Raw genomic sequence first — 24480 nt, forward strand, 5'->3', positions numbered from 1 at the left:
AAATCATCAGATAAGAGGCTGTGATCAACAGAATTTTGGACCACACAGTTAACACAGGATTGTATGCACAATCTGGAATATAAGAATGAGGTCCAGATTAGATCTGCTAAGATTCTAATGAATGGTGCATCAGGGACAGGATTATGATTGCAGTCTTGTGTTCTTAATTAATGGCACAATGAGATGGTCTGTAAATTTTTAATTTGGCTTGAATAGCATGTCATTTATTAGAAGTTAACTCGTGCAGAATAATTAGATGGCATTTTGCAACACATGCCACAATGTTTTAATAATTTCAGAGACATTTTTGTTTGTTGCGGGTGAGGTTGGTGATTAAGAAAAGCATCTGGAACATTGCTCGGGTCTATTTCTGGGAACGTTATTTATAAGACAGCAGTCGATATCCACATATAAGGCATCTCTTGGTCTTTCATTGCAAATTTAAGAAATGTCCAGTTTTTCTGATTTTGCTCTTTTGTATGGCAGTCATACTGCTGTTTCCTTTCTTTTGTTCCCAATTTGATTTTTGTGTCAGCAAACATTCCTGTTGGATGTTGCCTTTCCTTGCAACATGGAGTTGCCAAAAAAACGGAGTAAGAACAAATGCTTCTTGCATGTGCCTTTAAACAAGGAACCAAAAGCAAAGGATCGGAATTTGAAGAACAAAGAAGGCAAAGGTCTTCTATCAGCTTCATCTATCACCTTGGTTTGCTTTGAATATATAATTTAGCCAGCTTCAATCTTTTCCCTGACAAAGCCATATCTCTCCACTCCTATCTATAACAGCTAAGCAAGCATTCTGCAAGAATTTCAACATTCTTACTGTATTATTTGACCTCGGCACAAATATAGCATCTGGTGTCATGCTTTGGATATTTCAATGTTAAAGTTCCTTGATGAACCTAATTTTGCCTTGAAAAAGCAGGCTGAGGAATAAGTAACACACACAAAATGCTGGAAGAACTCAGCAGGTCAGGCAGCATCTTTGGAAATAAATAAACAGCTGACATTTTGGGCTGAGAACCTTGCTCAGGACTGGAAAGGAAGGTGGAAGAAGATCTTAGAATAAGAACATAGTGCTGGAGGGAAAGGAGGACAAGCTGGAAGGTGATCAGTGAAGCCAGGGGAAGTAAGAACATGGGAGATGATGGGTAGAAAAGGTAAAGGAATAGGGAAGAAGGAATCTGATAGAAGAAGAGAGTGGACCATGTGAGAAAGGAAAGGAGGAGCACCAGGAGAAGATGATAAGCGGGCGAGGAAAAGAGGTAATAACCTAGAGTGGGGAATTGAAGAATGGGAAATGGGGGTGGGAACTTAAGAGAAATTGATGTTCATGCCATCAGGTTGAAGGCTAACTAGACAGAATATGAAGTGTTGCTCCTCCATCTGGAAAGTGTCCTTATCATGGCAGAAGAGGAGCCTTGGACTAGCATGTCAGAACAGGAATGGGGATAGGAATTAAAATGGTTGTCCACTGGGAGTTCCTGCTTTTTGCGAATGGAGCGGGGGTGCTTGACAAAGTGGTCCCCCATTTTAAATTGGGTCACACTAGTGTAGATGAGGCCACATCAGCTGCATCCACTGATACAGTAGACAACCCCAACAGATTTACAGATGAAGTATTGCCTCACCTGGAAGGATATTTGGGACCCTGAATGGAGGTGAGGGAAGAGGTGAATGGCCAGGTGTAGCACTCGGCCATTTTCAGAGACAAGTGGCAGGAGAGAGACTGGTGGGGAGGAACAATAGGGCAAGGAAATCTCAGAGGGAGCGATCCGTATGGAAAGCAGAGATTGGTGGGGGGGGGGGGGAGATAAAGAGGTGTTTAGTGGTAGGATCCCACTGAAGATGGCAGAAAGAATAAGCAACCATTTGCTGTACAATAGGAAATGTGATAGTGTGAACTAGAGCTGGTGATATGAAAGTCAGAACCAAGTTTACATCAGTGAAGTGTTCAAAGTTCCCCTTTCACAGTGACACTACATCTGTCCAAAAGCTGCACTCAAAGCCATTGAGTGGGCACAAGACCTTCAGTGTAAGGCTATCTGCTAACCTGCTAGTCAAATAACCTTGTACGCGATGTCAACACTGCATTGGAATGTGTGTTCGCAAAACCAGCCTCCTTGTAATCATCAAGAAATACAATGAAGAGTCTCCTTGCTTTGCTCCTTTCCTGGGTAGCTGTAGACATTAAAGAATGAAGTGATAGTTTAATTTTAATGTAGAAGGAGGATACTTCCATCCATCAGGTCACTGCTGACTTGCAGAGTAATCTCTTACCCCCAAAGTTCTTCTCCCATAACCTGTTCTCCCTAGATTTCCATCAACTCACCCAGATTCTCCCACTTGCTTGCACCCTGGGGAAATCTTACATTGGCCAATTAACCTGCCAGCTTACACTTCCTTGAGTTGTGAGAGCAAGCTGAAGCACTGGAAAAAAGAACATGCATCACCACTACAAACTGAACACATGGGTCAGAATCAAACCCAGGTCACTGGAAATGTGACCACAAACATGACAATCTGCAGATGCTGGAAATCCAAGCAACACACAGAAAAATGCTGGAGGTACTCAGCAGGCCAGGCAGCGTCAATGGAAAAGAGTAAACAGTCGATGTTTTTGCCCAAGACCTTTCATCAGGACTGGAAAAACAAGATGAGAACTCAGAGTAGGAAGCTGGGGGGAGGGAAGGAAGCAGTACCAGGTGGTTGGTGATAGGTGAAACTGGGAGAGCGGGATGGGTGAAATAAAGAACTGGGAAGTTGATTGATGAAAGAGGTAAGTGGCTGGGGAAGGAGGAATCTGATAGGAGAGGGTGGAAGACCATGGAAGAAAGGGAAGGGGGGAGCAGCACCAGAGGGAGGAGATGGGCAGGTGAGGAGATAAGGTGAGAGGGGGAAACTGGAATGGTGACAAAGTGGGGGGGGGGGCAATTACCAGAAGATCAAGAAATCAATGTTCATGCCATCAGGTTGGAGGCTACCCAGGTGGAATACAAGATGTTGCTCCTCCAACCTGAGTGTGGCCTCATCGCAACAGTAGAGGTGGTGTTGGAATGGGAAGTAGAATTAAAATGGGTGGCCACTGGGATATTCCATTTTTTCTGACAAGCAAGAGTGTAGGTGCTTAACGAAGCAGTCTCCCTATCTACGTCAGGTCTCACCGATATACAGGAGGCCACACTGGGTACAATAAATGAACCCAACAGACTCAAAGGTGAAGTGCCACCTCACTTTGAAGGACTGTTTGGGGTCCTGAAGGGTAGTGAAGGAGGAAGTGCCACTTGGCCTGCTGAATTCCTCCAGCATTTTGTGTGTCACTCGAAGTGTGAGACAGCATCTCCACTAGTTGCGACCCTGCCCTGAATTTTTCCATTTGGACAGTTTGCTTTTGAGTTCTTGTGGCTCTTCAAGTTTTGCAAATACCAAGCATATTCAAGGAATTCACCCCAACTTGCCTTCCAGTTTGAAAAGAAAACTTGCCTTTTCTACCTTTTAAAAACAATAGCTTTTAAATTTTGCATAGATTCTTTTAATCATTTCTCAAGAAATGGCCCTTTTTAAGTAATTTCTTCATTTGATCAGGAAATCCAGAAAACAAAATCTTTTAACTTGCCGAGCCTTCCATTTTCACTTAACTTTGTGTCCCCTCTTCTGTTTTTCAGTGGAATCCAAGTTTTACGCACATAATACTTTAGTATTCCTGTCCACACTTGAACATATAAATTCCAACTAAGCTTGCTTCAAGTACAAATGTTTTGTCAAAAACCATAGAGACAATTTGTGGTTGTGTCGGAGAGAATAAAATTCGGAAAATTAATTCATCTCCAAGGTAATTGTTGAGTAGTACTGCAATTCAAAAGGCCTCTGTTTATATAAAGTGTGACAAGCCTTCTGATAAGGTAGTGACTCTAGATTCCATTCTCGTTTGTTAAAACGAGGAATTTGCATCCCTTAACTTGTTGTGCCATCTGTTACCACTTAGAGTAAATTTGAAATTATTGCCCAAAAATTAATTTTACTTTTTGACATGGAGATTTTCTGATTCTGGTTAAAGATTAAAATTGAATTGTATATTCAGGGCCTAAAGGTACAGTGCCTAAGGATTGGATATGCAGTATTATTAAGTACTTTCTTGTTTTGTCAACATCATTAACCAGCTACAAAGTAGAAGGGAGGTGGTGAGAATATACCACCATTTCCCATTACAAAGGTCTGAGAGCACTCCAATTCTTTCTGGAACCAAGACCCAACCAGTTTTTCTCATCAACCCTTTTATCTGTTAACAATTTAGGCTAAATGCAAGCAGGCTTATTCCACTGAGGTTGGGTGAGATTGAGAACTAGATATCATGGGTTAAGGGTGAAAGGTAAAATGTTTAAGTGTGGAACTTCACTCAGGGGGGCAGGGTGAGAGTGTGGAATGAGCTGCCAGCACACGTGGATATGGGTTTGATTTCAGCATTCAAGAGCGATTTGGATTGGTATGTGGATGGTGGGGTATGGAGGGCTATGGTCCTGGTGCAGGTCGATGGGGCTAGACAGATTAATACTGATCCTTGCCCCTTCCCTTCCCCACACCACTCCCTCCATATATGTTTATCTAGATAATTTATTTCTTCATCCTCTACTCTTCCCCACCTGATTCTGTTTACCCATCACCCTTATACCTATTCATCTGTTTTTTCCTCCTTCCCCCTTTACTTCACTTTTCATCTCCCTATGTTTTCCATGTATCATCCAGGAAGCTGTGTACCAGCACTCTCATCTCCCCATATCCCAGCTGGCTTCTCCTACACATAGCCCTCTCCCATCCCCTTCCTTCACATGGTTCCACAGATCTATCTCTGTCCTTCCTCTCATTTTTGCATATAATTGTTCAAAAGATATTGAAAGTTTCATTCTTTAGATTATATGCTTATGATGTCATTTTCTAGAATTATGTTTTACCACATTGGCGTGTGCTGCTAATGCATGCAATGGTGGCAAGCATCCATTAAAGATCCTTTTACTGAAAAGCTATGTTGCAATATTGCTTGTTCTGTGATATTAGAAGCTTTCTTGTGTACATTAACCAAAAGAAAAAATCTTGTTTTAGGTGAGGACGACTTGCTGAGTCCGACCCAGGGTACCAGCAGTGGATTAGAAGATGTAATGGAGCAACTCAATAACTCCTTTCCAAGCTCTCGGCGTGAGTAGATATTCAGTTCTGACTTTATTGTATGTTAGCCTTGCATGTCTTTACCTGACAACATGTCAAAGAGTCCTTTTAGTAGAAGAGAGTCAAGTGGCTGTTGTGTAACTGTCAGCCAGTGCAGGAATCTTTCTTCTTCTTTAGCCCATCACACTTACTGGGACATAGGCCACTGACAGTCACTCACAGGAGTCCTCAGTCCTAGGCCAGTCTTTCATGTTGTCCACAAGTGTAGCCCATTGTCTTGGTGTATCCTTACCCCAGGGATGTTGCCTTTGGAGTCTCTGCTGGCATTTCTATAGCTCTGGGATCTTACAGGAAGGGGTTGCTAGTCCCATGCCCAACCCTCCTCCTTTCGCAGCTGGGCTTGAGACCGTCCATGGCGGAGTTCCAGTGTGAGAACATTTGAGGTTATTGGCACTCTCTGCTCTTTAAAGTAGCCTTTCTCCCACCGCAATCACCCCATTTCGCCACCATATGCCAAGATTATTTAAATGGAAAAATTTTTAAAAAGCTGGAGATTAAAATTATTTTACTCGTTTTCAATGCAATAAGTAGCACAGATGTGAAGGAAGACCATGGGATACATAGTCTAACCTGATTACTCAGAATAACAGTTGGCAGAATGGTCCTAACCATTCTGTACTCACCACTACATCTCAGGAGGGCCTGATTGAGCTTCTCTTCAAGGAAGAAGGAAAGAACCACCAGACCCTCTTGACATGTTGATGGAGGTGTAGAAGGCAAACACTTACCTGCACATGGTGAAGATGAGCCGGTTAGGATCAGGAAAACTAGAAACTTTAGAAGTGGCAAAGTGTATTCAAATGCCATTAATTTAAGTGGGACGAGGCTGGATCAAGACAAAAATATTGGAGTTAAGGTAATAAGAAACATGTTAAATGGGACAAGCTGAGCTGGGTCTGATCTGCCCGGACAGGTCTGCTTGTGGTTCTTTAGTAAAGCTGAAGCGGGCTGAGTGGGGTTGGCAGCTGTAGTAGAGGGGACGATCTCCTGGGGAAACAAGATCGACAAAAAAGACTTGATGTGCATTGGTGGGCTCGTAGTCTAGTGGGATGTATGAGGATGTGTATGATGCTTGGCCTCTGCAAGACAGAGGTCACTTTGCCAAATTACAACAAGCATCACCCTTTTTGCTGGGTGTGATGATGATAATGTCAGAGTTGGCTCTTGGTTAGTTCAGTGTCGCAAGTTTGGAAGGTATTAGGTTAGAGTGGTTGAGGGGAATGGAAAAATAAAGACTGTCAGTGACCTGTCAGCAAGTAACAATTGGGAGAAAGGATAAAGCTAGAGTGAGGGGAACCAAAAGCTAGAATGAGGGGGATTCTGGAGGCGAGGTAAAGGGTCCCTAGTTGATAGTGAGGTCTGTACAATAAAATAGGCTAAAGCAACAGAAGTGGTATTCAAGCCCATGTTGGGTTCAGAAGTCATTCAGACAGCACCATCAAGGGTGAAATTGAGGTACATTTGAGACTTGATTGTTCAGGATTGGAGAGGGCGAGGGAGATCTGAAGACATGTCAAAACTGTGGCAACGGTTAGGACTGGGGAGGGTGGTGGGGTTGGGAGGAAGTCAAGTGGGGTAATGGAATCCAAGAGCTGTTGACGTTTGCCACGTTGACATGAAAAAGGGAAGTAAAAGGTTGCCTTTTGCTGCATCAAATATGACAGAGAATAAATTGGAATTTCAGACCACAGCAGCTTTGCGATGAGCAGCATAAAGTGTGGATCTCGGGTCTCAGTTTGAATACTGACTTGAAAAGTGCTGGATACATTCCTTGTGTGAACAACGCCAAGCTACTTAATCCTCTGTTGCCATCCAGACATGTCCCTGCAGGAATTATTGAACAGCAACCAGAAGCTGAGGCTCTGTGTTTGTGATACACTTCCAGGAACAAGGAACAATGTTTACATTGTGAATCAGCCAGCAAATGTGGATCATAAACTGTGTGTCATACCACAAAATTTATTTTCCAGCAGATCAAAGAAGCCTCTTAAATTTTTAATTTGAATGAAAAATAAAACACATGGGCCAGTAAAATATAATACTTGAAGTTTGAACTACACTGGTTGCATACTGGATAATGTTCTCCATTAAATTCATGCATATAATTAAAGGTCATTAAGATTATACAAAAGGAATTTTTATGTGGGTGCATTAAGCAAGAAGACCAGCAAAGGAAATGGAAACAAGTTTTTATGAATTGATCATTAAAATGTTAACATCTATGTAAACATAAAGCTATTCACATCAGTAGTGGCTTTATCAGATTACGTCGTATTGTTAATCATTTTAACCTCTTTATTGAAAGGATGGATAGGGAGGATGGAGTACCTGAAATAACTAGACACTAATAATACTCCAAAAGGAACTCAGTCCTGCTTCCTCAGAAAGATAATCTGTTGTTCGCTCAGGCTTTTGTGTTGTGGAATGAATTAGGATAGCTGTTAAATCCATGCAAAAGAGCTGACAGCACATTGCCGTCTACTTCCCTACAAATGATTTGTGTAGTGGTGACTGACTTGGCTTGAGGGCGATAGAATATTTTCTGCAAGACATTTATTGTGTAGTCTTTCATCAAACTAAAATCATTTCACAGAGGAACATGTTGGGTTTCGGTTTGATGTATTTTAATGGTTCTTTTTTGATGAAAGTGAACAACATCCAATTTCCTTTCCCAACATGAATTCTTCTCATGAATGGCAATGGGAAGTACAACTTTGTAATAGAACATAGAATAGTACAGCACATTACGGGCCCTTTCCCCCACAATGCTGTGCCAACCCTTAACCCCTGCCTCCCATATAACCCCCCACCTTAAATTCCTCCAAATACCTGTCTAGTCTTAAATTTCACTAGTGTATCTGCCTCCACCACTGACTCAGGCAATGCATTCCACGCAACAACCACTCTCTGAGTAAAAAAAAACCTTCCTCTAATATCCCCCTTGAGCTTCCCATCCCTTACCTAAAAGCCATGTCCTCTTGTATTGAGCAGTGGAGCCCTGGGGAAGTGGCGCTGGCTGTCCACTCTTATCTATTCCTCTTTAACTTCAGACCAGTCCACTCTTATTCCTCCAGACAACTTCAGTTGTCTGAAGAAGAATATTAATAGCTTTAAAACTGGTAGTTAGATTTAATAAACTCAGTTTTAAATTGAGATGAGAGTTATCAAGAATGGTGTAGAAATAAAGTTGAAGGTAAAGAGGGAAAAAGTACCTGTTAATTGACCAAAATGAGCAGAACATTTCACACATAAAAAACAAAGCAGTAGAGATTAGAAATTTGGCACTAGGGAGCATTGATAATGTGCAAATCAATTACTAAAAGATAGATATTAGGCAATATTGAAGGGATAATACCGAAATCTGAATTGAATAAATATCAGAAAAAATTTATAAATATTGTATTGGCAGTAGCCAAAAAAGCTATGGCAATTATTTGGAAATCAGATTCATACTTAACTATAGACAGTTGGAATAATGAAATATATAGCTGCATTCCACTTGAAAAAATTACTTGTAATTTAAGAAATGAATATGATATATTTTTGAAAATTTGCCACCCCTATCTACAAAAGATAGGATTAAATATATAGGTCCTTTGAAGATAAAATTATTAGTTATTTGGAGAAAAAAAATAAAGATATATACTAAAGGTATTTTGAACTCCACGGTGCATGTGGGGATCCTCCGATATCCAGGCAATCTTTCTCTTCTTTCTTTTTTTTCTTTTTTCTTTTTTTTTAGACAGGGATGTTAAGGGAGGAAGCGTTAAGGGGAGGGGGGAGGGCTAATATTAATTTTCATTACTTTATTATTCTATTAAATGTAATTCTATGTAATTCTTTTAAAAATTTAATAAAAAATATATATACAAAAAGGATAGATAGAAGTTAATCTTCTGATTAATCATGGTAAATTGCTGACACAGATTATGCCTACATCAACAGCAGGCTTGACCATTGGCAGGGTACTTGCCTGACGAGCAGTCCAACTAAAGTTCAGCTAAACTAAAAATGCAGGGTTGTGATTGTTATGTCAACAGAATTGAGTTATGTTCCTGCACCACCTCTTGCCACTGGAATGGGATTTGGTTTAAAAAGTGTTTTAACCACGTTGTTCATTGATTGCCATGAATTTTCTGAAGAATGATGAATTGTCAATATTCCAGAAGTACATGTTCTTTTTTGTTCTGTTTGACTGTGATTCGCTTTATGCGAAAAAAAATACATCCAGTGCCAACCAGTTCATGCCCAGTCCCATTAGTACGGACATAGGTTGGGAAATTGAAATCATTTACATGTATCCCTTACTGGATTACTACCATGAGATCATTTGCAGAGATTGGTGATGTACAGTATGTGGTATGTACCAAATGGGGAATTATTTTCAAATAATTTTACTTTGTTATTGCAGTCCACTTCCTGAGTATGAGGTTATTTGAATCTGAAATCAGTAACCAAAGAACACAAGCTAATCATTAATATTTTATCTATGAGTTGAAGATGTATTGAGTCATGCAACCATAGAGATCACCTGTGTTCTTCTCATTTTGCGGATGAAACAATTGGTTATTATTACAATCATTTAACAATTAAAATTTGGGGCCATAGTGGGACGAAATGTTGTTTCGTCAAATTTATAGACATGTGAGATTCAATCCTCTGATATTTGCTGCATGTTTTGCTTCTATATCTTGAGTTTGTAGTATTTACTTGTGAAGTAAATAAGTATTTATCAGCAATCAAGAACAACTGATTAGGGTTCTGAGTTGGATGATCAGCCATGATCATAATGTATGGCAGTGCAGGCTCGAAGGGCCGAATGACCTACTCCTGCACCTATTTTCTATGTTTCTATGATTGTTGCCACTATTTACTCAAGAAGATGTCTTTCACATTAGGTTATTATCATGAAATTGAGATAGCCAGCCTTAATAATGATTAGTATATGCCAAAGTGTTTCACAGAATAACATGTATGTTATTTTTTCTGGACTTCATAATATTAATTAAATGGTTGATCCTAAAGAAAAGGATGTACCATATGAACAGTATCTAAGATCAAGTAAATGAGTTTTGCATAAATGATAAACTTGGGTGCAGCAACATATGAACATCTTTAACTGTGAGCTTTGATGTAACTATTGTCATCAACAGAGACAAGTTGAACAGCTTTTCCCCATTGTAGATTTAACACAAATGCAAACATTTAACTATGACTCTTAGTGGGTAGTAAAATGATACGGGGGCTAGCTTTGTACTACCAATTCATAAAGGTGTCTCTCCATTGAAATGCAGAAGTGTTTATGCCTAGTGGTTCCAATTGCTGGGAAAGAAAGAACTTGTAAAATGGGATGTTGTGATTACTGTATGAGGTAGCAAAGATCTTAAGTGTTAATTGATATCTTTGTGGGAAAATAAGGCTACGTCCATACTAAACTGGATAAATCTGTAACAGATGCCTTTTCTCTTTGTTTTGACCATCCGTCCACACTGAAACGGCATTTTCCTCCCCTGAAAAGGGAGCTTTTCTAAAATGCCCCCCTGGAGTGCGTAAATTTGAAAACGCCGATTGGGCAGAGTAGTGTGGACGGGGTAACCGGAGATTTCTCGAAACACTGTCATGACATGCCAGAACAGATGGTGGCAGCAGCGTGGCATTTCATTGTTTTCTTTAACACAGCCCCCCCCCCCCCCACACACACACAATCTAACAATTTCAGAACTAGACAGCAACGAGACTGAAGCCAGAAGAGTTAGAAATGGACTTACCAAATACTTTGACCCATAACTTACTGAATAAATAAGTATACTCACTTTGCCCTGTTTTCTGTCCTTGCTTGTATGAAGGTGATTTACCTATTTATGCAGGTACTTCTCTGACAATAGATGTGTAACAGCCTAATGTAACATTGTATGGAAATGCAAGATAACACTGATGCAGACATGCTTTATACATTTAACAAGGTGCTTTATTAATGCAACAGAGTTAGTCAGTTTTTTAATGTTGGTCATCAGCCAGGTCATACTGTCTGTGAACTCCCTGTTGGTTGCCTCCATATGCTCCAGTATTTTTTTTTTAGTTTTAAGTTCTCCTGCGCGAGAGCCAACAGCTGTCTGTTGTTTGGCAATTTCCTTTTAAGTTTTTCCAGTCTGTAACTGCACAAATGAGCATTTTCACGGTGAGATTCGCCCAAATACCCATTTTAATGGAGGTATTTTCAAAAACACTTGGTGCGGATGCCTATCGTTTTGACGCGAAACCAGCGTTTTCAAAATTATCCAGTCTAGTGTGGACATAGTTTAAGGCTGAGTAGGTCTCTGTCATCCTGCATGCCAGCATCCAATTGCAGTGCCAATGTGGGTTTAAGATATTGAGAAACACTATCTTTCAGCTGAGATACTCAATTCACAAACAATGAAAGGCCTCGATAGAGAGAGAATGTTTCTAGTAGTGGGGGACTCTAACACCAGAGTGGACAGCCTCGAAGTACAAGGACATCACTTTAGAAAAGAAATGAGGGACTTCTTTAGTCAAATGTTGGTGAATCTGTGGAATTCATTGCCACAGATGGCTGTGGAAGCCAGGTCATAGGGTATAGAAACATAGAAAACTTACAGCACAATACAGGTCCTTCAGCCCACAAAGTTGTGCTGAATATGTTAGAAATTGCTAGGCTTACCTTTAGCCCTCTATTTTACTAATCTCCATGTACCTATCTAAAAGCCTCTTAAAAGACCCTATCATATCCGCCTCCACCACCGTTGTCGGTAGCCCATTCCACACACTCAACACTCTGAGTAAAAAAACTCACCCCTGACATCTCCTCTGTACCTACTCCCCAGCACCTTAAACCTGTGTCCTCTTGTGGCAACCATTTCAGCCCTGGGGAAAAAGCCTTTGACTATCCACATGATCAATGCCTCTCATTATCTTATACACCTCTATCAGGTCACCTCTCATCCTCCTTCGCTCCAAGGAGAAAAGCCGGAGTTCATTCAATCTATTCTCATAAGGCATGCTCCTAATTCAAGCAAAATCCTTGTAAATCTCCTCTGCACCCTTTCTATGGCTTCCATATCCTTCCTGTAGTGAGGCGACCAGAACTGAGCACAGTACTTCAAGTGGGGTCTGACCAGAGTCCTATATAGCTGCAACATTACCTCTTGACTCCTAAATTCAATTCCACGATTGAAGAAGGCCAATACAACATATGCCTTCTTAACCAGAGTCGACCTGCACAGCTGCTTTGGGCGTCCTGGACTCGGACCCCAAGATTCCTCCGATCCTCCACACTGACAAGAGTCTGATCATTAATACTATATTGTGCCATCATATTTGACCTACCAAAATGAACCACTTCACACTTCCTGGGTTGAGCTCCATCTGCCACTTCTCAGCCCAGTTTTGCATCCTATCAATGTGCTGCTGTAACCTCTGACAGCCCTCCACACTATCCACAACACCTGAAACCTTTATGTCATCAGCAAACTTACTAACCCATCCATCCACCTCCTCATCCAGGTCATTTGTAAAAATCACTAAGAGTAGGGGTCCCTGAACAGATCCCTGAGGCACTCCACTGGTGACTGACCTCCATGCAGAATATGACCCGTCTACAACCACTCTTTGCCTTCTGTGGGCAAGCCAGTTCTGGATCCACAAAGCAATGTTCCCTTGGATCCCATGCCTCCTTACTTTCTCAATAAGCCTTGCATGGGGTACCTTATCAAATGCCTCGCTGAAATCCATATACACTACATCTACTGCTCTTCCTTCATCAATGTGTTTAGGCACATCCTCAGAAAATTCAATCAGGCTCGTAAGGCATGACCTGCCTTTGACAAAGCCATGCTGACTACTCCTAATCATATTATAAACTCTCCAAATGTTCATAAGTCCTGCCTCTCAGGATCTTCTCTAACTTGCCAGCCACTGAAGGAAGACTCACTGGTCTATAATTTCCTGGGCTATCCCTACTCCCTTTCTTCAATAAAGGAAAAAGATCTGCAACCCTCCAATCCTCCAAAACATCTCCTGTCCCCATTGATGATGCAAAGATCATTGCCAGAGGCTCAGCAATCTTCTTCTTACCTCCCACAGTAGCCTGGGGTACATCTTGTATATTTAAAGTCCAGTTTGATAGTTTCTTGATTAGTAAGAGTGTCAAAGATTATGGGAGATGGCAAATGAATGGGGTTGAGAGGGATAATAAATCAGCCACAATTGAATGGCAGAGCAGACTCAATGGGCCGAATGGCATAATTCTGTTCCTAAGTCTCATGGTCTTATCTGCAAGTCCTGGGGAATGGTTGATCCCATACAATTCAGTTAAAAACAATGACTTTATACAGGAAATGGAGTTCAGAGTATTTTTCTCACTTACTGATATTCAACCTGAGACTGGTTCAAACTGTGTGTCTTCATTTTCATACCCAGTTGTTTGCATGAAAATGTTTAACTCTGTCAACATTCATCAGTGTTGTTTCTTCTTTTCTCCTTTCCTTTCATCTACTCATCACCTAAAGGGAGGGATGCCCCTGGAAAGAAAATGAAAGAGGTTGGTGAGACAAACTCACTGCCATAGCAGTGAAGCTTGGGCATGTTTGCTTCTTCATTTGTTACCGGCATCCACAGCAGATATATTTCGATGTGCATTTCTCACTCGCTGCGTGTTTTCACTATTAATAAGTGTTGGTCTGTGCTGTTAGCCCATTGATGCAGCAATTCAGCTTTTAAAAGTGCTTCCTGAATGAGAGCAAGTTATCAGTGGTTGCCTTAACCTGCTTGCTTTTTTATACTCGTGTACCGTAGTATAAATAATCGTATCTCAATGATGCCTCAGGTTTTGTGATTATAGGGAGCTTGTATTGTTCATTTGTTTTAAATTCATTTGGGGTGTGAAAAACAGTAAGCAAAATTATCTCCTGGGAGGATGTGTATATCCTGCCTCAGATGTTGGGAAAGACGTTCATTTGTCATAATTGAACGTCAGAACTGCAGATCAGACACTTGTATTTCCCAATTGTTAGGCATCACCCAGCCAAACATTTACTACTTTACACCATAATGTAGATTACCTCACATGCCAGTTAACATCTAATGAACTGAAAATTGCTTGCTACCTTTGCTTATCAAGATGTTTTTTCTCTTCCAACCCTGTAAATATTGCAAGCAAAATGAATTATCATAATCTGTTTAATTTTTACAGGACAAAGTGGCATTAAATTAAATAAAGATTGTAAATGCCAGCAAAGAAAAATGGCCTTCACTAACCATCAGCCTTCCAGGCTTAGGTAACTGGCAAATGCCATAGGTTGCAGGTTAATAACCTACATAAAAGCAGCGGGTAGCCAGTGTATTTGGCATTACATTACCTGCTGCAGTGAGGAAAAAAGCCTACGGTCAATAATGCCTGAAAAGCAAGGGTAAATGAGGGCACATTCATCTGGGACAAGTTCACAGTAAATTATTTAATAAATTTTGAGGCAACATTGAATAAAATAAGTATCAATAAGCCCCTCAATATGCTTCCTTCTGCGGAAGACCATTTGTACTCACTGTTTATCAGAGATACTGAAAAGTTTATCCAAAGAAAATTTAAAAATATGTCATTAATATAGAAGTGTGGACTGGAAGGATGTCCATCTGATCTGTGCTTTGAAACTGTCGGAGTTTTGCTCAGAAGTTATCGAGCCTTCATCTTAACCATAAATACGAAACCTAATCAGACAAATTCTCAAAATGTGATTCCACCATGTAACATTTTCTTTGAATCTGTAAAGCCACAGTGAACTGTTTGGAATAATTTATCTGATATTTCAACTTCCACTGACAAATCATAACTCAAACTGCTGGAAAGCAATTATATTATGATGAGAATCTTTCCTTCAGTCTTAAGTTTTCAAGTGATGCTGCCATAATTATCTGCATTCAGTGAGTTTTATTTTCTACTGCATGTTTCTTGTTTGCGGTAGAGAATATCCAGTGTCAGCAAAATACCCAATTGATATTGGATATTTAAAATCATATTTGTATTGGTTAAATTCCCCAGATGCAAGCTCATCAATTACTCTTCTAAATGGGAAACCTTTTTACTGTTAAAATATTGTTGTTCTAAAGTTACTTGAAAAAATAATCCACTTGTTGAACAATTTTTATTCTATAAAGTCTGAAATTATTCTGTTATATAAAGAGAAAAGTGTGTGTGAGTGTAAAATATTTTTAGTAGCATGCTTTACAGCAGGAATTCCCTGATTGTCCTGCTTTCAGTGTTAACAATTGTCATTTAACATTTACTTCAGGTAGGCTTACAACATTTAAATGGAATGCAAAGGTAGTGTTTAATGTTGAAGATAAAGTTAATTAAAACAGGTGCATCAGCAGTTGAGGTAGCTGGTAAAATTGGTATGTTGCAAAGATTTTCAGGTTTGCTGGCATTTATTTTTATGGCATTTCATTGTCAGTTTTGTTGTGATTGTTGCCTTCACAATTTGGAGCAGCACTGGGCTTGCCATGATCATCATGTGGAATGAAGCAATGAATGGTTTATTTGACAACACCAGCTACTTCAACATCAAATCTGTTTCAGTTGCCGAAGCAGAAATTGCTTTGAACTAGCAGTTATAACTAAATACACCTGGAACAACTACATTCTCCTGTACTGGAGAGCTAGCAAGATTACCGAGTAATAGGAACCCCAGAAAATATTTGCTGTCCTGGTTCATTGTCACTAATGCCCTGTGTGACTTCAGTGGCGACATTTCAACATGAATGGCATAAGCTCAGGGAATTGAACTTGGGGTTTCATGGTCTGGAGTTCCTAGGCTAGAAACAGGGTTTACCTAATGATTAAGTTGCTGAACAGGTGACTCAAGGATTGGCTTTTGATCCAAAGATACAAATTTGAAATTATCCTGGCAGCTGAGGAACTTAAATTCAAGTACTTAAATAAATCTAGGAAAATGGGCCAGTAATAGTGACCAAGTCATTTATAAAACCTCAAAAGGTTCACTGAGGTTTTCAGTGGAAAGATGTTTGCAACCCACAGCTTGTTTGCTTGTGTGTGACAGACAGCCCAGCCACAAACATGTTTGATTCTCAGTGTGGGCTGGCAAACCACTCAGTTCAGATGAATGCTGGCCTGTGCTTGAACTTTCAGTGACCATCACAACACTCATAAGTGCTCCTTAATTATAATGAAAGCGAATTAGAGTGGCTATCCGAACTGCTCTGTCAAAGCTTGTGTTTGAATCCATTTTGCTCAACTTTGATTTTTGAGCGGTCGAATTATAATATTTCACTAAAAGTTGAGCCATGTCTGAAATAGTCTTTGAGTTAATGTGTTTTATTTAATACCTTAATAGATTAAAAGTTTTCAACTCATGGTGTTATCCCTTACAGGTCACTCTAAGAATGGATTTTCGACAATATATCAAGTTGTGAAAGTCTGAATGTTGTGAAATTAAATGTTGTTTTGTCCGTGCTCATTTAACAAAACTGAAGGCTATTGGTTGAACTAATTATTATCAGTCATCGCATGAGTTGACCCTTTTGTAAAAGAATCATGATTTATTGCATATTTATATAATTGGCACTCATCTGCTTTCTTGCTGGCGCTGCAAAACCATAGTCTCCTCAACTTTGTCCTCCTGTCTTCCAGGGGTGATAAACGATGACCCTGGTAATCTTCTCTGATTTTTTTGTTAACCCTCTGCAGGTAACAATGTAGGCAGCCTCTTCCATATGGTGGACGATCTTGGCCGCGCAATGGAAACCTTGGTGACGGTCATGACAGACGATGAGGCAGCAGAGTAACCAGATGTGCTTTATCACAATTTTGGCTTCAGATGTCAAGCATGGTTTTTATATGTTCATACAAAATATAAATGGATTGGACCGTACAGGTTTACAAGTTTAAAAAAAGAAAACATCTATTTTTTTGTGAAAGGTAGTGGTAATATACTGTAGATTTCAGTAGTTTCCTAAGTCTGTTATTGTTTTGTTAACAATGGCAGGTTTTACAGTTCTATGCAATTGTACAAAAAATGAATGAAAACATAAAATCTTGGTAGCTACATACCTTGCCATTTCTTTGTATGGAACGTGTTTCGGATTGTTAAATTTGTAACAATTATGAAGATTGTTCACTAAAAGGGTGCTTTCTAACGAATAACACATAATTTTATTGTTTATAAACCCCCTTCCCCAGAACAAGACAATTTTGAAATGGTAAGAGGTAACGCATTTGTCTTTGCTTCATTTCAGCTGTAATCAAATAAGAAAAAAAAATCACAATCAGTGTTGATCTTTATTTTTCTTCTTAGTAAGTGATAATATTGTAGCACATAGCAGAACCAAAACTCTTTATCTGACATCTCCATTTTTCTAATGAAATGCCAGGAATGTATTGCTGCATTGCCCAGAAAATCTCCATCATTCGGTTATAATCACCATATATTGGAGAGAACTTATTTATTTGGCATTGGATATCTTTATCTTAAAAAAAGCAGTCTTTAACTCTCATTAATTCTACCTCATTGTTTTGTTTTGGCTAAATTTTTCCACAGTTTTAATTGATATTTGGAACAATAATCCTTAAATTTATAACTTAGATGCATAAAATTTACCAATGGATCTTTGGAATTATTTATAACACCTCTCCACAATTGGGCAGTAATTTTTTGTTTGTGGCTGTTTGGAGTTAACATTATCTTTTTAATGCACCCTCGAACCAACTTTTTTAAGGTGTCATCAGTTTTCTAATCCATTTAAATAAGGTACAAATTAAAGGTTAGTTTACTACAGATGTTGCTGCTAAAATAGGTATTTGCTTGCAGCAACTGCGTTCTCAGTTGTGATTTCATTAAATAGAATATTAGTTTTTGGGGTGAGTCAGAAAAAAAGGATGCAAAATATGAATTACTTAAAAATACCATGAAGCATTTGAGTTCACTTTGTATGACCTGAATGTATTTGACTATGGAAGTAATCAGTATAACTTGGTGCATAAATATCACTATGGCATGTTATGTCATTTTAACCAGTATTGTTTGTTATTCAAATGTCATCATAATATATTGCATTATACATTACGTTAACACCTCCAATACACATACTAATTGTTTTGTAAAGTATATTTTCCTGCATAATCACCACATATCAAATTCCACACAATATATGCCTTACTATTGTATTATATATTGCTTTACTGTGTATACAATTAAAGCACGCAGTTATATTACTTACATTGGTTCTTTATTTTCATTCTGTTGTGGAAAATCACTAATTTGGTTTCAGTGTTAATAGCTACAGTCAAGCATTCAGTTTATTGATTAAATTATGGTTCTACTTTGCAAGGCACCAGTTTCTACAATTATCAGTTTTTCCTGGTCAATTTATTTGCCAATAGTCATCATAAACAAACAATATTTTTCTTCTTTACAGCAGTAAAATCTGAGCATTACCAGCATCTTAGTGACAGATTGCAGATGATTTTGCAGGATCCTTATTTTGTTTCATAAACAGCCTTGGCCTGCCAGGAGAGATCACATTGCAGCAACACAAAAACATCCAGCTCTGTTAATTGACAAGTTCAAAATTTATATCCTTGTTTCATTTCTCTACTTGAAGAAGATCATATCATTCACAATAAATCACATTTCCTAGCCCTTCTTAACTGTTCTGAGGTCAGTCGCAGGACAGTGAAACAATATATGTTCACAGATTGTGATGGATGGCTAATCATTTACTGACAAAACTCGCATAGGTTGAGGACATTCACAAAGTAAAACAAAGAGATTACTTGTAAAAGAAAGTTAGCCAGTAACTGGGTCTCTTATATCTGCCCAACACAAGAACAAAAGAAATTCAGGGATCTCGAGCTTTATCTGCAAAGAAGAAGGCCAAAAAGCCAAGTGGTTCCTACATCGGAAGCCAATGAGAACAAGATGGGCAGGGGGAGAAAGGAAGGTCTGGCAAGACCAGTTAAAGAATCTATGTACAAAGGACTTAAAATGGACTGCCTTAAACAACAGCTGACTGGCAGATGACTTTTGTTGATTTAGGAGTTTCATTCTCAGCATGGCTACTCCTCACATGGATGTAACATAGAATGCATTCAATCCTGAAGAGAGAGAGTATTCACTTCCATGTCACTATTCCACAAGGAGTGCTAATCATTTGCCACAATCTTCCTCTAGCTGAGCTGAGCTCTGAGACAGAAAGAAAGCATGTTCTAAAGCCAAGGGCAAGTGATTCAGTGGAAATTACAAGTGCAATAGCTTTGGAACAGACTTGGCCCTACATTTTAAGATGCAAAAGTTGTTATTGGTCATTCTTTCAGAGTCTCTGCCCGTGGATCTTAACATGTTTGTATATCTTGGGCTTCTCTGAAGTAAATAGTTTTGAAGAAGGCACATTAGTACTTCATGAGAAGGTTCGGTATGTCAGCAAATTTCTTTAGATGTCTGGTGGAGAGCTTTCTGACTGGTTGCATCACAGCTTGGTATGGATGCTCCAATGCATGGGATCGAAAGAGGCTGCAACATCACAGGCAGAACTGCCCTTCCATTGGGTACACCTATAAGAGGCTGTGCCTCAAGAAGGTGGCATCCATCACTAAAAGACCCTCACCATCGAGTACATATCCTCTTCGTGTACTACCATCGGGGAGGAGGTAGAGGAGTCTGAAGAACTACACTCACAAGCACCTCCTCCCCCATCAGAATTCTGAATGATCTACAATTTCATGAACACTGCCAGGATTTTCCTATTTTGCACTGTTTACTTTTATAATTTATAGTAATTTTATGTTTTTACACTACTGTCACAAAAAAAATCACATCATATATGTAAGTGATAATCTGATTCTGGGAATGAAATGTAGACTTCACAAGTTAGCAGGTTGGTGAGGGACAGAAAGTGAAGTTTTAGTTGGTGCAGGTCAATATCAAACAAATGAAGTGGTGTGGAATTAATCATGGAATTAAGCACGTTACACAGAGTTGGCATTCTGAAGGCGTTGCATTGGTTCAGGTCCATCCTGTCCTATGATCCCTGTTTAGTTTTTGGGCCAGTTCAATTCAGCCTTTTGTGTTACACCAGTTGCTTTGACATTTTCTTCTGGTCATACCAGAGGTGATATTCTTGAAACATTGTGCCCGTTGGTACTTAGTCTTAAAAACAAAAGAGGTTTTCCTTGCAAAGGTTTGATATGAAGGGAAGACTTCTAAACAGACCAGGAATCGTTCAGTAAAACTTGAGCAAGTTAAGGTTCAGAATGCTCCGTTTTATTATGTGAATTTAGCTGTGGCAACAAGGTGGTTTGTGTTTCGCAGCTACTATTAATCGCTTTCCTTTTGTTTGGCTGTTGAGCACTTGGACCAGTGTTCCAGGAAATAGTTATAATGATGTGCATAAGGCTACATGACCTGATTATGATCATGTTTCTAATTAACTGAGCACCCATACCAATGTAACACCCTGGTTTAGATTTTTACTGCTCTGCTGTAGGTAGCAGTTCTGTAAGAGCAATCTGTTCTGCTTTTTAGCATATCCAGGTTTGATCTGAAGGTAAGGGGCTGTGTTGTTCAACTTAGGAATGTTGTGTCAGCCAATCAGGATGGTGGAATTAGAAGGTTCGAGAGAACACTGCGTGGAGAGATTTTTGTGTGTCGAGGTGTTTTTGGTGGGAGCTGGGTGAAGACAGGAAGGAAGATGGCTGAGGATGCCATTTGTGTTGGACAAGGTACTTTGTGTAGATGAATGGCTTCAAAGAGGAGGGACCAATACTCCCACAGAGGAGCTTGTTTGTTCGAGATGGATTTCGAGCGACATTCAGAAGATGGCATGTGCTTTCATGCAGATGGTGGGTCCAGCGCACGAGTTAAAGACAACTTCAAGATGAACCTCAACTTCAGTGCACATTTGTACTGGGTTAACTGTAATGGGCCCGTTTTATTTTTTTCTCTCTTTTACCTACTATAAAGCTGAAATCCGTAAACGCACTTTCTTTATAATCGTACGCAGTGTGCGATCTGTTATTTCTTGCCCACGAGTCACTGCAAGAAGGCATTTACAGTGTTCGCTCAGATTGTGGTGCATGTGGTGGAAACATTCTGTCCGGCCTCTGTCTGGTGGAACGCAAGGCATATTGACAGTAGACATACGGAGTTTCAGAAAAGTAGTTTTCTCACCGCTAAGTCTGTTGGCTTGTTAGCGAGGGGCTAACCAGCTGTATTTCTAGAGATGCCCAGTTAAAAAGGGGTTTCATCGAGGTACAGTTCAATGGTGCTACTTTGCAGCATATAAGGTGAGCTTATGTGATTTAAGCAAAATTTAATTGTGTAGTTAATCTTTAATTTTGAAATGTGGAAGTATTAATGACTACACTGACTTATTTTATTACTGGCATTCTGGAACTCGGTGCCCAATAGAACTAGAGTACATTCACAAGGACTGCAATGATTCAAGAAGGTTGTTCCCCACAGTCATCACAAGTAAATGCTGGCCTTCACATTGATCATCACTACAGTTAAGCTTCCATAACAATGACCAATCAGCTGATTGATGAGTATATAAACACCAAACATTTGGAGGGCAAACCAGAAATGAACAGCATACTGACATCACAAATGTCCTGGCAAAATGTGAGGTATAGGGATTTGCTGTTTGACTCTGGACTGGGTACATTCTGTTTCATCAATGACCTGAGCTCTGCTTGAAGGATTTGTCAATGGTGATGACCTCAGGGAAATAAGTAAAACTTTAAAAAGTTCATAATTATTGTCAAGCTATCTATTTCCAAAACACTTTCAGTGTTACCTATAAGTCTTTGAGAGTTCATCGACTCATCGAAGCGATAGTTAGTGAGCTGCGGTCTGTGAGTTAGCAGCCTGGATTGCACTGAATTAAACCCATGCCTCATAGTCATGTTTTGCAGAATGTCCCTGGTCACATGAATTTTTGCACCTCAGAGTTTCCCATTCTCTTCCCACTGCTGGAGGCAGCAAGCAGATTGATGAAGGTGGAAATTACAGTTCTTCTGATAGACTCCCTGATAGGGTTCTGACAGCCTCCACAGATTCTAAATGCTTCTGAAGATTTAAAACCTATCCAAATAATTGATCAGCATAAAATAAAACAGTGTAAAATAATTGACAACTTTACCATAATTTAAAATGCACAATTGCAATTACCAACATTTGCCTTTTTGAAGTTATTTGATCCCATTCAAGCAAATGCAGCTGAAGTAGTTGAGGACAGCTGAAAGCCAAGGGGCCTTGTTTAATGTGGACCTCCTGTTCAGTCTGTAATGGAAACACAAGATTCAATGCTGACTTTAGTAGGAGTGAAGCAAGTTAAATGAAAAGCTTTCAATCTTTAATGTGTTCCGTATTTGTACACTTCAGTGCATGGTGCTGAATTATAGAACCTGCTGATGTGCACTGCAGTTAGCTGGCCACACATGTGTTCCAACTGACTCCTGAAGTAATGAGAATTTTGGCACCATTTTAAAAACAAAATGTTTTTAGGTTTAAGCATAATGGTTTGGGATTATACACTCAAAGGTAAAGGAAGAAACTTGTACTTAGAGGTGGAGGATGTGGGTGAGATCGTAAGAGTATGTTGTGTTGGTACTTACCAAGGAGAAAGATGTTGTGGATAGTTAGATCAGAGTGGAGCATGCTACAGCATTTCGAGATTACAAAAGAGGTAGTGCTTGGTTTCCTATAATATATTAAGGTGGATGTCCCCATGGCCTTGTGGGATATACACCAAGTTATTGAGAGGAGAGATAGTTGTGACCTTAACCTAGACCTTTGCGTCTTTCAAGCCATGGGTGTGGTTCCTAGTTGACTGGGTAGATGATGGTGTCCTTCGCCCAAGAAAGGACAGAGCGATTGTCATGGAAATTATAGATGGACAAGTCTTATGATAGTGCAATGGAAACCAATGGATGGGATTCTTTGGGAAAGGATTTATGCATATTTGGAGAAGCTCTGTGTAATTATGGAGAGTCAGCTTGGCTCTGTGTGGTGCAAGTCATATCTGACTGATTTGAGTTTTTTGAGGAGGTGACGAAGGTGGAACAGTGGATAATGAAGATGTGGATTTTCATAATGCATACAATAAGACTTGTCCAGAAAATTAAGATGCATTGGCCGTCAACATCAAGGCAGCATTTGACTGAGTATGGCATCAAGGTGCCCCAGCTAAAATGGAGTCAATGGGAATCAGGGGAAAAGCCCTCCACTGATTCAAATCATACCTGACACAAAGGAAGATGGTTGTGGTGGTTAGAGATCAATCATCTCCTCTCTATGACATCACAGGGAAGTGTCCTGGGACCAACCATCTTCAGCTGTGTTATCAATGACCTTCCTTCCGTCACAAGGTCAGAAGTGGGGATATTTGCAGATGACTGCACAATGTTCTACAGCATTCATGATTCCTCAGGTAGTGAAGCCTGGACAATATCCAGGCTTGGGCTGACAAGTGGCAAGTAACATTCGAGCCACACAAGTGCCAGACAATGACCATCTCCAACAAGAGAGGCTCTAACCATTGTCCATTGATATTCAGTGAAACACCATCACTGAATCCTCTACTAACAACATCCTGGGGGTTACCATTGACAGGAAGCTGAACTGGTTTAACTATATAAACACTGTGGCTACCAGAGCAGGTCAAAGGCTAGGAATCCTGTGACATGTAACTCACCTCCTGACTCTCCAAAGCCTGTCCACCACCTACAAGGCTCAGGTCAGGAGTGTATTGGAGTACTCCTCACTCGCCTGGATGAGTGCAGCTCCATCAACACTCAAGAAGCTTGACACTCTCCAGTACAAGGCAGCCAATTGGTAGGTATCACTTCAACAAGCATCCAATCCCTTCACCATCAATGAACGGTTACAGCAGTGTGTACTATCTCCAAAAGGCACTGCAACAACACACCAAAGTTCCTAAGGCAGCACCTTCCAGACCCACAACCATTACCATCTAGAAAGTACGAGGACAGCAGATACCTGGGAACAACACCACTGGAAACCCCCCCCCCCCCCATCCAAATCACACACCATCATGACTTCAGAAACGTATCACTGTTCCTTATTTGTCACTGGGTCAAAAATATGGAAATCCCTGCCTAACAGCACTGTGGGTGTACCTGCACCTTGGACTACAGCGGTTGAAGGGTAACTAGGGATAGGCAATAAATGCTGGCTTAGCTGGCAACATCCACATCCCACAGAGGGTAATGGT

The 24480-nt window shown here is 40.0% G+C and overlaps 1 protein-coding gene across 12 annotated transcripts in view; it reads left to right on the forward strand.

The window, feature by feature from the left end:
• Positions 1 to 18452, forward strand: part of dmd (dystrophin) — a 1939431-nt gene extending 1920979 nt beyond the window's left edge. For all 12 annotated transcript variants that reach the window (XM_059968142.1, XM_059968139.1, XM_059968147.1 and 9 more), the window contains 2 exons: positions 5098 to 5190; positions 16937 to 18452. In XM_059968142.1, the coding sequence (XP_059824125.1) occupies positions 5098 to 5190; positions 16937 to 17034 (191 nt within the window). In that variant the 3' untranslated portion in view covers positions 17035 to 18452. The remainder of the gene's footprint in view (positions 1 to 5097; positions 5191 to 16936) is intronic.
• Positions 18453 to 24480: the final 6028 nt, after the last annotated feature.

This window comes from Hypanus sabinus, chromosome 4, assembly GCF_030144855.1.
Source record: "Hypanus sabinus isolate sHypSab1 chromosome 4, sHypSab1.hap1, whole genome shotgun sequence".
NCBI lineage: Eukaryota > Metazoa > Chordata > Chondrichthyes > Myliobatiformes > Dasyatidae > Hypanus > Hypanus sabinus.